The sequence below is a fragment of the Lacerta agilis genome, chromosome 4, assembly GCF_009819535.1.
Source record: "Lacerta agilis isolate rLacAgi1 chromosome 4, rLacAgi1.pri, whole genome shotgun sequence".
Taxonomy (NCBI): Eukaryota; Metazoa; Chordata; class Lepidosauria; order Squamata; family Lacertidae; genus Lacerta; species Lacerta agilis.
In genome coordinates this window covers 52,769,634-52,783,084 of record NC_046315.1, presented here as the reverse complement: position 1 = coordinate 52,783,084, position 13,451 = coordinate 52,769,634, and the positions used below count along the sequence as shown (strand labels likewise).

The following is a 13,451-nucleotide window of genomic DNA, read 5'->3' as shown; positions in this document are numbered from 1 at the left end:
GAGTTCAAATCCACACTCAGCCCTGAAGCTTACTGTGGTGACCATGGGCAGTTACTCCCTCTCAACCTCAGAGAGTTGTTGTGAGGATAAAAATGGGTGGGGAAGAATGATGTAAGCCACCTTGAGCTCCTGGGAGGAAGTAAATATTCATTATTCTAGGCAGTATTCTCAACAAGATACTTTAGGAAGGAGAGTCTGTATGCCTGCTTCTCTTGCCACAGGGCCCTGCTTCACCAGTGCTGCTATCTCGCTTTTGCTGCTCAACATGAAGCTGGGAATCGAATCAGGATATTCAGATGACACCATATTACCTTATTATTCATGCATGGCACATGGGTTTATACAGTGTACCACTGGGTTAAAAAAAGAAATCCAATAAACCTCACATCAAAATTTTATAATTCATTTTGTTAAAAAGAATCAAATTAAGCTGCAACTGATTTTTAAATACATCTTGCTTCCCAGTATGTTTGCTTAGGATTGTTGTGCATAACTGAACCGATATTCATGGCTACCATCCTCAAACCACTTAAAATAGAGAAGGCTTGAGTTGAGGCTTTAAGATATGCATATGTGACATTAATATTTATCAGTCACATGGTACCTTTAGACACGTTAACCAGAAATGACTGGAAGCACATGCCTGGAAAATGCATTGCCCTGCATAGAGGGGCATTTGCACAGATGAATAATATAGATCTATGTTTGGGAAGCGGGCACTGAAAGTTGCCCTTAAATGACTTCTAGAGGAAACAGTTCATCGATTTCAGCTTGATGCCATACACTGGCCAAACCAGGCTTCGGTCATCTCATCCTAGCTTTTCAAGTCACACAGTGGTTAGCCAAATATCCCACTGTTCTGAGAACAAAACAAATATTCAGGCTATTCTCTGCCCATCAGAGTGCTCCAGATAAGCATTTCAAATGCATTTTTGTGATGTATAGAAATTTCCCCAAACTTTTTGCTCACCTGTCATTTGCCCAGCACGCCCTGTATCGTCTGGACTGTATGCATAATTTTCCTGTCCACTGTGTCTGTCTGTCTCCAAATTTCTATCAGCAGTTTTCTTTTCTGATGCCTTTCTAGAAAATAGAAAATGCTTACATTTGAACCCCTGTCATTTGAGATCTTTCAGTGCAACCACAGAAGACTTTCCTCATTTTTTCAGCTTTATGGCAGATAGACAATTTAAGTGGTCATGTTAAGTCAGCCAGTACCACTGCTTACTATCCATTACTAACCCATCACCTATATTGACTTCATGGGACTTTTTGTATACTTAGTGGGCGATACTATGAGAGTGAGTTTGTTCTGGGACAGAAGTTGTTATGTACTGAGTCAGAAGTGAAGCACGGTCTCTGGGTTCACTTCATATCTAATTTACCAAAAACTCTGAATTCAGCAGTTTTTGCTCCAGGTACAACTTGCAAAAGTAATACATTAGTAGCTTTTTGGCAAGCTCTCAAAGCTTTCAGTACATAGTTACTAGCTAGCTAAAGAACAGCCTGATCCAGGGCTGTTTTTAAGCCGAAGTATTAGAATTTAATCTGCTTTCCAGGCTTATTCTATAGATCACCTGTTACAGAAACACAGTGTCAGGTGCCAGGCAAAAGGAGTCAAGCCAACTAGCTCTATTGTGCAAGTCCCATTCCTGAGTATTGACTAGGAAATGCATGATGGGGAGTCTGCTGCCTTTGCTTTAGCTGTAATAAAAGAGTTGAAAGGGGGGCAGTCTGGGACCAGAGTCCTCTTCCCATCACAAAACCCATGCATTGCCCTATCACAAGTGCTGAACCAACTAAATCCCCTTCAACAACTTGCAATCACTGCAAATACCCTTGGATGTGTTATGAGTTTGTGGGTGCTAGACTCCACTAAATTCTTGGATCCAGTGAAGTGTTAGAATTTAATCAAGGTTTGGGGTGTTAAACTGGACAACAGACACGTAATCCCTGGACGCAGCAAGGGTTAAAAGCTAAATAAGCCAGGCTAGCTTTCACGTTCGGGTAATTACCTGGGTAATGGGCAATTAAGAAAGTAAGTGAGAGGGGGTTCTGGGTCAGACAGCAAATGAGTGGGGCCCCTCCTCTAGCTCTTAGATAGTGAGAATGGCAAAAGGCCAACATTTAGTGTGTGTAATGTGGCCCAGAAGTGAAGCTGCAGGCAGGAAAGCCAGAGAGGCACAGCACAATGTTTGATTTCTGCTTGAATCCAAAGTTGCAGCTATAGGAGAAACAAGATCCTTAATGCCATGAACCATTGTAGGCTCAGGTTGTATATATGTGTAAATAAACCATATATCATAAAGACACCATGGTCTTCACTGTGCCTCATTCCCAAAGGAAATACAAGCCCCGGTAGCCCTGGAATCTTGCACCGCTTGGAGATCAGGGTGGTGTCAACATATGGCACAGACCAATCTAGCATGATTAATCTCTGCCACTTTCTTGAACAGCAAGTAATACATTTTAATGACAATTAGCATTTTGCCATAAAATATCAATTCTGAAATGTGAGGGTTTTTTGTATAGATTGTGAACCCAAGTCAGATCCTTTTTTCTAGAACTCAAGAGTGAATGATTTAACTGCCAAGCTAAGGTGAAACAAAATATTCTATACTTAGATAAGCAATTGCACTGATTAGCCCAAATCAGAATTAAGTTTCCTTCTTTCCTCTGACAGCAAAGGATAGCTTTCAGTCTTGAAGATGAATGCAAACAAAAACCCTGGCAAACCTTTCCCACAATGACGTCATTTTAAAGTTTCCATTCAATTTTGATTAACAGCTTCTCAATGCAGATGAAAGCTCTCTTACATTTTAAAGCTTAACACCCTAATGCATTCTAGTATAAAGACAAGTAGCTTACTTCATTTTAAGTGGTCAAAACTAATTTTGCTAAGCTAGAAGCAATTTGTTACTAAACATCTTTTTTCTCTCTCCAAAGGTTGCTTTCAAATAAGTCTTAGAAAAGCAGAGAATGCCATCTAATTTGCCTACCAGTTGGTTACAATTAACATGTGCCAACCTGTCTCGGTTTCAGTTCTGTTTCTGTACAGCAGAAACTCTATACTCCAAGAGCCTGTAGAATTGCCACATCTACTTTAATCATTACTAGATCTAGGAGGAGTGAGCTATTCTGGTGCACAGTGACCTCCCGTGGTTGTTGCTGCAATTGCAGCATTTATTACATTTTATTGCCCTGTTTCCACCGAGTATTTTAAGTGTTGCAAAATGCCTTGGAATTTTTTAATGAAGAGTGGTATAAAAATGTTTTAACTCAAATATATGAAATTAAATATGCTGCACATATTAAGGCTACTATAAGAATGCTCCACTGCAAAACAGTTCTGTGATGGATCAAAGTTTCAGTTTGGAGTTATGTTGCTATTACAGGTACTTGCACTCAAAATATGCGAGGAAACTCCAGAAACTCACCTAAATCATGTACTATTCATGCAGTGAAATGTCATGTGATGATGACAGATAATTCAGCAATTTAAAATCACTTACATTTATAATGAAATAGAATCTCTTTTTCCCTTTTATTTTCATCTGGACATTTTAAAAGAAAATACCTTATATATATTATACATTGTAAATAATTTGTATTAAAAAATTCCTTCTAGTAGCACCTTAGAAACCAACTAAGTTTGTTATTGGTATGAGCTTTCGTGTGCATGCACACTTCTTCAGATACTGAAGAATATACTGGAAGGATTTTTTTTATTTCGTTTCGACTATGGCAGACCAACACTGCTACCTACCTGTAACTAAAATAATTTGTATGTTCCTGACTTTGTATGTTTCAAATCTAATAGTAGAGGGGTGGATAACTTGTGACTCTCCAGATGTTGTTGAATTACATCTTTCATCTTCCCTGACCACAGACCAAGCTGGGCAAAATAATAAATAAAAATTTTACCAAATGAGTGAAACAAAAATGATAATCAGCTTACCTCATCTCCTCTTGATACTTGGAGTCTGGGGGGAAAGGTCAGATTTTAGAATACAGTATATTCTAAAGAAACATAGCAATTTATTTGAAAAGAACACTCCTAAGTCTTCTTAAATATATTAATTCAATACAGAAAGGTACTCCAGCGCTCAAACTGAGATTGTCAATGCACAGACACCCTCAGTCATTCAAGTAAAAATGAGGTGCTCTGCTTGTGTGGAACTGGACTCCTCATTGAAACAAGAGAGAGAATTATTGTAGGCAGAATAATTTCCCTTCATAACTCAAGTGTAGGATCACTATGCTATACATTTCTTCTATACAGTCGTACCTTGGAAGTCGAATGGAATCTGTTCAGGAAGTCTGTTTGACTTCCAAAACCCAAGCGCCGCTTCTGATTGGTTGCAGGAAGCTCCTTCAGCCAATTGGAAGCTGCGGTAGCCCCGTCGGACGTTTGGCTTCCAAAAATAGTTTGCAAACCGGAACAGTCACTCCCAGGTTTGCAGCGTTTGGGAGCCAAAACATTCAAGAACTAAGCTGTTCAAAAACCAAGGTACTACTGTATATCTCAAAAATAAGTACAGTGGTGCCCCACTAGACGGAAATAATTCGTTCTGCGAATCTTTTCGTCTAGCGGTTTTTTCATCTAGCAAAGTGGCAATGCAAACCGCGGTTTTCGCTAGACGGGGAAAAAAATCGTCTTGCGAGGCAGCCCCATAGACAATTTCGTCTTGCGGGGCAGCCTTCCGCTAGACGAATGCCTTCGTCTAGCGAGTTTTTCGTCTAGCGAGGCATTCGTCTAGCGGGTCACCACTGTAATAACTCTGCAGCGAATTCCTCTGAAACTTGGGCTGCGATCTTGCTCCCTTTGCACATGGAAAGTGGTGTGGCTCAATGGGACACCGTCCACCGTCCACCACCCACCAATTCTCTTTTCTGTATACATTGTAATGTTTTATTGTTGCTATGGCCATTGGCTAATAATGCAAATGAAGTTTTATCTACCTACCTACCCGCCATCCATCACCCGCCACCCTATTATCCTTTCCCCACACACATGCACCTATTTGCCACTATTTCTATAACAGGCTGCAAGCAGACTATTCAAGTCCAGGCACTCCAAGACTGCATCCAGCTGCCACCCTCTCCTTCCCCCACAACAGAATGGGACTCTGCAGAAGAGCAGCTTGCTGGAAACTCCAGGGTTATCCATGCAGGAAGACCTGTGTTTGAAGAGAATGGCCTGGCCACATTGCCAGGGAGCAAACACAACAGAGGCAGTGTGTGCCCTGGTGTTGGTTGGAATCGTTTACTTTTTACGCATAATGCTGCACTTGCAGAGATGAATAGTAAAGCAACTTCTCAAATAAGTTGTGCCAATTACTGAGGGCTTGATGTGTAAACAGTTAAGAGTGCGTTTCAAACAGTCTTGTCATTTCCAATTGCTTTTTATTTACAAATTGCTCACCGCTGGATTGTATGCCATTAAGAAATTTAACAACAGATTATGAGGAACAGTTTCCCCTCTGGTCCGGGCTGTTTCTCTATATTTGATTGAGGTTGATTCATAGGGGAATTTATGCCACATTAGATTCCATTCCTCACCATCAGTGTTTAAGTCCCAGTCTTTCTCGCGGTTATTTTTAGTGTTCGTATCTACACTTATCAAGAATACAAGTAGAAATCTGCCACTGTCACAAAAGTCAGTTATTTGGACCTAATCTCCCTCCCTAAATAATTCCAAGTTTTAAAATGGTCCAGAGAGCCCACATACCTTTCCTTCTTTTGCAGCAGCAGATAATAAGCAGAATAATAAGGATCAGGAGGAGGAAACCAACAACTGACAATACAACTGCTAAAATTATAGTTCGAGTTCGTCCGTCATCACCTGCTACTAGATAAAAATTAATAAATGTTAAGAGGCACAGTAAAATATGCATGTCTCCCTATGAATTTAATGAGTTACTCATAGACTACTGTGCTTTCTTAAGTATTGTTACCCTGTTGCGGCTTGTAGAAGTCCAGGAGTCTTTGGCAGACACATTATTATTTTATTTTTATTACTTCAACAGATTCTGATTTCATGCATCAGTTTCTACTCAATAGACATAGTTGCCAATTTGGCTGTAATGGGAAAGTGTGGCATGGAACAGGCAGGAGAAGGGAATATGTGGGCGAAGATTAGTTCCTAGTCTAATAAACTATGCATCCAATTAAAAAGTTAATTCAACAGATGCATTTCAGCTGAACAGTCCTCTTCAGTGGCTTTATATTTCATCTATCTTAAAAGCATTATCATAGCTATAAACCACATCAGAGGAGAGATGGCTTTTGATTATAATTGGCATTGTTGTGCAAAACACACCATAGCTGTTTACACATTAAACCCTCAAGTTTCCAAAGTTTTTCCTTTAAATCTTTGGGTTAAATGTATGAACGATCTGATTAAATTCCCACTGCAGCTTTGCCACTTTATATAGTGTTGCAGGGTTGGGGGGGGGGGGGCTTGGTTGGTTTGGTTGCCATTTGGGGCTCCTTCCAAGCCCTTGGTTTTTCTATTTGTAAGATGGAATTTTGTTGTAAAAGTAACTGCCGCAGTGGTCAATCAGTCTCTTTGTCAAGTTAATGGCCCTAGTCAAACCTGTTAAGCATCCTTTTTACATGACTAAAGATCTGGCTATGTTGCCATGGAAACAACTAGCCACTTTATCCTAGGTGTAGGAGGACAATTGGCAAGGTGTGAGCTAGAGTGGAGATGGGATGACACATGGGTCATGCACACATTACCTACTTAAAATTCAGCTAGGTGGTTCTTTTTCTCAATTCGGATAAAGCTAGTTTTGGCAGGGATGCATCAAAACACACTATTTTCCTAAGAAATGACAGGATAGATGCAAATTGTATATGGATTTTGACTAATGTCATGTGTACACCACTTCCCAAACCTGTGGTGGGAGCATACTGGTCACAAAATAAATGGGCGTGCCTACATGGCCTTGCACTCTGTGCTGAACCCAAAGCCCTAACTCAGAGGGAAACCTGATCCCAAATGGGCAAGTTAGATCTGTTAGACTGAGCATTAATGCTGTGAGCCTCTTCATCTTCTGCTTAGCTTGTACAGGTATATATGTGTAAATAAACAACAGATCACCAAAACATCACAGTCTCCAGTCACCTTCATTCCAATGATACCAAACACATAATACGGCACCCCTGACGTCTCTCATACTCGGAGTTGTCCTGCGCACACCCAGAAGAAGAAGAAGAAGAAGAAGAAGAAGAAGAAGAAGAAGAAGAGGAGGAGGAGGAGGAGGAGGAGTTTGGATTTGATATCCCGCTTTATCACTACAGGTGTTAGTTCTTTATTGGTAAGGCACTCAATTACAGCATCTCCTCAGGTGCACAGGATATACACACCATTCCCGCTATGTAGCTAGCTAGGCATCTGTGTCCCAGGTTTGAGCACTGAACTGGACCACTGAAGCAACAGCATAGCCATGCCTCTTCCTAAACTTAAATCCCCTTGCCTGACAGCAACCTGTGGCTTCTCCTGCCGCTGCGCTGGCACTTTAAGCCCCTTCTTGTTCTTGGAGACGGCGGAGGAAGGGACCAAGAACATCCTAATGTCCCAGCACTCCATTTATTTATTCCCCCACCCGCATAAGTTTGCAATAGCAGAAGTAAGGTGAGTGTAAGTGGCAGTCTCACTGTACTTTAAAAGGTATACTCTATGGGGCACTTCTGAGTCCTAAAATATCAAAAATCTTCCATTGCCCTTTTGGCAAGAGCCAACACCTCCACCACCTGCTTTCACAACCTCACCAGTTTAAGTGTTCTTCACGCTTCCTGCAAGGAGAACAGGCCTGATTCTGAAGAGCATGCTTCTAAATTAACCTTCTCTTTTACAATGTAATAGATGGCTCCCCCTCCCAGGGAAACTTCCTTCAGCCCTGTGAATGGTGACCACACAAAACACCAAAGAAAGCTGTCAGGAAACTATGAAACAGCATATGAAGTAATGTGTGTAAGAGAGAGGAGAGGCAGTTTTCTTCATTACTGCTGACATATCTCAATTTCAGCCTAATCATTAAAAGATTTTTATGTACTCCAACCCTGACAACTCACGTGTTTCTCCTACTGCACAAACAGCTTCTCAGGGAATAAAATGAAGAATGTTCCTAGATAAATCAGTAAGTACACAGTAATTGCACTTTGTGACATCTGCTTTTCTTCCATTCTGAGTTACATCATGTCACTATGGCAACTGAATATGGCTGCTTCTTCAGAGTGACAGCTAGACAAGAGGGTTTATTAATTCCCCCATCACCCACAAAACAGAATCTTCCTGATGGATTCTGTTTCGCTTAGTCAGTAATTAGAAACATCTACTCTGGTCATTTCTAGAACAGAAACACACAAGGAAATGGATCCCCAAGGTACTGACACAAATGGAGTACAAAGTGGAAGCCTATGACCAGGAAACTATGACCAGAAAACCTTGCCCAACAATTGATGCAAATAAAGCAATCACTTTTGCCTCTTATCAGCCATCTTTGCCTCACGTAACATACTAAGGGTTGCCAATAATAAAAACCAATGTGTAACTTTGGGAGGAATCATTTCTCTGTGGCAGAACGCCTCTTTTGTATGCAGAAGATCCCAGATTTAAGACCTGAGATAGCAGTGCTGGGAAAGATTTCTTGCGATATTGATGGACAGAGCAGACAGTATTGGACCAATTGTGCTACTGGTTGGACTAACGTAAGGAAGCGGGTGTGTAACTTTCAACTAGGATGATCTACGTGACACTGGATGCTACTATGTGGTGATCAAGGATGGAAGCTAAACTTTTGTCCATACCTTTAAGCACCAGGATGCAGTTGGTGGAGGGGTGTGTGCGCGACAGCCAGCACCATGCAGAGCACACAATTGCAGACTGCTGATGCCATCTAGGGCATTTTTGAGTCAGCAATCATGCAATTGCATCTTGCCAGCTGCAGCATTCTCACTGAAAGCAGAAACTTAAAAGTATATCATTGTGATATACTAGGAGTATAGACAAATGCTAAATAAAATTGCCTACCAACTCTTACATTCTATCAATTATCCAGTATCAAATATTGAAATCAAGCATCATTGGGTGTTAAATAAAGAATCAGAATCCACATATTTGAGCATGCAAAGAATATCTAGAGAATATTCAATATCAGCATCTAAAATGGAGAATTTTGAGAAATAGTATTTATTGGTTCTTTAATTCACATATTAAATCTACCTGATTCATTACATATAATTCTGCAAAAAGCATAGTATCCAATGGTCAGTTTTGCATGGTCAAGCCCTTTTTATCTAAAGAAGGCATAATTCTCTAGCTGCCATTAGTGATTGAACTACAAATGCTTGGCTTAAAGATAAACTGGACGTGTGTTGTTGCGTCCTTCAGACACAATTAAATTCTTTGAAGCAATTTCCAAAATCACAGGATAGGCCTTGTGTAAGAAATGCTTGAGCCATCTTCATGAAACCAAATTTCATATAGTCTGTGAATGGATGTCCCACCAATATTTTAGCCATGATCGAAAGCCAAGTTCAGTACCTTTCAGCCATGTATATTAGATTGCATAACAAGAAATTAAAGATTTTGAACATGACAGTGATGTGGGATTGAGGATTGGAGTGATCATTTTGTGATATTATGGCAGTGGACAAAGCAGTATTGTAACTTTTGAATAAATGTTAAGAAAGAAAGAAAGAAAGAAAGAAAAGTGTACCCGCAAGATAGTTACTTACTTGAAGGAGGTTCATACACAGTAAGTGTCACAGTTGCATACTGTGGCTCAGAGAGTGCATCTATAGCGACAAAGCAAGTCACAGTGCTATTGGTCATTGGTGTCAGGGTTAAGATACTCTCTTCATTGTACAAGCCATTTGATCCTTGACTCCGGTTGGTAATGTACATGGAATTATCTAATGTAATATTATTTACCATCCAGGAAATCTGTGGAGCAGGAGCCCATCCAAGAGCTTCACAAATTATCTCAGTTGTCTGGTTCTCTCTTACTGACAAGTTGCCAGTTTTGATAGTCAAAGATCCATTAACTGTTTGGGGAAAAGAATTCCTTCAGAATAGTTTACACTACACATTTTTATAGGGCCAGGTTGAATTTATTTTCTCAATCTGGTTTAATGTTGCCACCAAGAGAATTACATCCCACCCCCCAAAAAAATATTGAAACCCAGATTTCCATGTTGAAAAAGTAACTTTTAAAGCATTTCTAACAGCCCATTAGTGGCTTTAGAAACAGAAGCATGTTCCCCAGATTATTGTTGGAAGATAATTATTGAAGCTTTATAGCCATGCTGATAGATGCATCTTTCTAAGCTACAGAATTATGCACTAATGATTATATTTTCCATTTGCAGTTTAAAAAAAAAAATGGATTGGATTTATCAAGAATTTTGAAAATGCCACACTGCAAATTGACCCTTCATTTGGCAAATTTTTTAGAGCCTAGAGATGGTTTATCATTTCTATATGCATTCTCTAAACCAGGCATGTCCAAAGTCCAATTCGGGGGCCTAATCCAGCCCTCTGGTCGATTTAATCCGGCCCCTATGGCGGTATATGTCCTGGAGTAAAATCCTTTTAAAATCTCAACAAATTTGGGGTAAAATTGTTCACGTCATCAAATCTGGCCCTCTTTGAAAAAAGTTTGGGCACCCCTGTTCTAAACAATGCCGATTGGCAGTATTGTCAAAAGGAGCATCTGATATCTTGATGAGGATCTATTGTAATGATTCCCAAATGCTGGTTTGTATCCACTAACCACTAGTTTTATGGTAGCATTGCTATGGCATTAGAAGCAGGGGTTCTCTCTCTCTCTCTCTCTCTCTCTCTCTCTCTCTGATATATAAAAACATATGTCAGTTCATACCCATCAACAGTTCTGATTTGACAGTCACCCGGGCATTCCAGAATTGCAGATTACATTGTGCCTTCTGATTGGATGTCTCATTTTTGGTGCCAAGCTCTCGCACAAGTCAGCTATTTCCCATGAGAGCTCAACACCAAAAGAGGCACGTTTTTCACGCAAATGAAGGCAACCGAGCTGGAGCCCATGGAGGTGGAGGAGGTGCTGGTGGTGTAAGCCAGGATGGCCCAGCCAGACCCAGAGGCCATGCCTGCTCTGCCTGATGCTGTCCCTGCCAGAGGCATAGACAAAGCCGACAAAGAGGAAGACGATGACAGGGAAGAGGAGGTGAAGGTGCCGATCTGCCGCTTGCTGAGGGAGCTGCTGCCAGCAACAGAGACATGGGACTGAGAAGCCTCAGCTGGCTTGCATGGGAGCACGGCTCCAAAGCACCTGCATCCCAATTTTAATTGTCAGAATGTTGGAGGGTATACAACTGAAAATTATGCTATCCATCTACCAAAGTGCTTTACAGTCCACAAAGGCTTGTGCTGCAGCACATCTATTAGTGTTTAAATGCCACAATACTGTTTAAAGTGCTGAGAGAAGGAAGTATAGAAGGAATAGGAAAGAGAAATCTCAATATGAATTACTCTTGCAATTGGCCTAAATGTTTTTTCCTTAAAACTGAATGATGATAAAAATGCATACATACCTTGAACAGAAAGAAATGCGTATTTATCGTCTTGCAAGTTCTGGAGACTACATTTTATTTCTCCAGAATCATTTAGCTGGACATCAAAAATCTTGAGTCCGGAGGTGAACTCAGTACCATTTTGAAAACCATCCTGATTGTATTTTGGATTTGTTATAATAGGTGTTCCGTTACTCAGTACAGTCAATATAGGGTTTCCATTTAAAAGCCATATCAAAACAGGCCACCGTTCTGACACTGTACAATTAAAATGAGCCACTGAACCAGCTAGAATTGTTAAATTTCTGGGACCTTCTATGATGGAGTAGCCAAACCCAGTATCTGCAAAACAGGAGGGAGGGAAATCACTCAGGAACTGAAACTAGACCAACACCAAAGTCAATAAAGGTGTTTCTAGCTTATCTCACACAATCATCATGATAACAGTTTTTAAAAAATCAATGTATATAGGTCTGACATCACCCTTCTGCATAAATACCTGAGGAGCATTAAATGTCCATGTGAACAAAAAAATGAAGGAGGCATTTAACTTGGTTAATGTACTGGTAACACAGATTAATGCCAGATAGTGTGTACAACGTCTGAAGAACCTTTGCTGTCAACATTAGAAACAAAAGCTATCAGTTGTCTTGTACTGTAACTTTGCCCTGTGCTTGAAAACAGGGGAAAGGTCTTGCCTCAGTTTAAGTTGACAGCAGTTGCTTAATGGATCTCAGAGTTCTGGTTTGAAGCCTTTCCATTTTGGACCTAAACTGGTTTTAAACAACCAGGTGCCTAGAAGCAGATTCATCTTATCCTGAGAATAGTTGTGGCTCATTTGGTAGTGCTGCCCTTGCCTGTTCCATTATAAGCTTCCAGGATAAACATTTTGGATTTTCTTAATCCATCCTGTACAGCTTTGACACACTGATCGGCAAGAGTTAATTTTTCAAAGTTTTGTGCTCAGTTCTGCGGACTGATTGACAATGACTTTAATAAATCCTCATGGTGGCAAAACTGGGCTTCATCTTTTTTTCTTTTCTTTTTTACTTTCTTTAAAGAAATAATTACCAGAAAGGGCATGTGATTTTCCAAGAGCCAAGAATTGCACAACAGCCTAAATATTCTACAAGAGTCGTTTGAATAGGTGGCATAGTAGCGTAATTCCCATCAATACGAACCAATTCCAGAACACTTCTCATTTTTTATTATCCTTTGCTAATGGCCATACTCCAAGTATGTTGGCATTATAAGTCAAGATAATTACATTCTTTCCATCTTATCGTATAAACTACCCAAGGGGCTTAAAGGGATCATCGTCTTTGTACTAAATTGATTTTAATGCTCAAGGATCATAAGAAGTTTCAAAACTCACAAACTTGTATCAAAAAATTCACATGGGACATGAGCTAAACAGCTACTGCAATACAAAATAATGCAGAATGAAAGGTTGAAGAAATGAATCGCAAAGACACACCTGCAGAGGTATAATAATCAGCTGGTGTTCAAAATGTACACGTGACCTTTTGTTCCGATGCCTTCAAGGGAGGCTGTGTCTTTTACATCTTTACTGACCCAAAGTGTATAGGGACTTGAGCTAGGATTTCAGCTTGAAATGCAGACTGCTGTACTGAAAGTACACTTCAGCTTTCATTCAGTAGCTTGCTTTTCAAGGGATACCCTGTATTGTGTTCAATTTCCCTACTTTTCCTTGTGTCCTGAACATGCACATCTCTTACTCCAACTTGTCAGTCTTCAAGGGAGCTATTGCACTGCATTCTGCTTTGCATCTTTCCTGGCCTCCATGAAAACAGAGTGGAAGTCAAGTTAGAATTTATAATAGAAATTCAGAATGTTGACCTTGAATGTGCACACAAAGGGCTCGTCCA

The 13,451-nt window shown here is 40.3% G+C and overlaps 1 protein-coding gene across 1 annotated transcript in view; it reads right to left on the bottom strand.

The window, feature by feature from the left end:
• The window catches only part of IGSF5 (immunoglobulin superfamily member 5), a 30,294-nt gene that overhangs the window by 15,042 nt on the left and 1,801 nt on the right, over nucleotides 1-13,451 (bottom strand). Inside the window, exons 3-7 of the mRNA XM_033147050.1 lie at nucleotides 11,584-11,904; nucleotides 9,748-10,056; nucleotides 5,732-5,851; nucleotides 3,959-3,983; nucleotides 971-1,083 (exon numbers count right to left, since the gene is read on the bottom strand). Of these exons, the coding sequence (XP_033002941.1) occupies nucleotides 971-1,083; nucleotides 3,959-3,983; nucleotides 5,732-5,851; nucleotides 9,748-10,056; nucleotides 11,584-11,904 (888 nt within the window). The remainder of the gene's footprint in view (nucleotides 1-970; nucleotides 1,084-3,958; nucleotides 3,984-5,731; nucleotides 5,852-9,747; nucleotides 10,057-11,583; nucleotides 11,905-13,451) is intronic.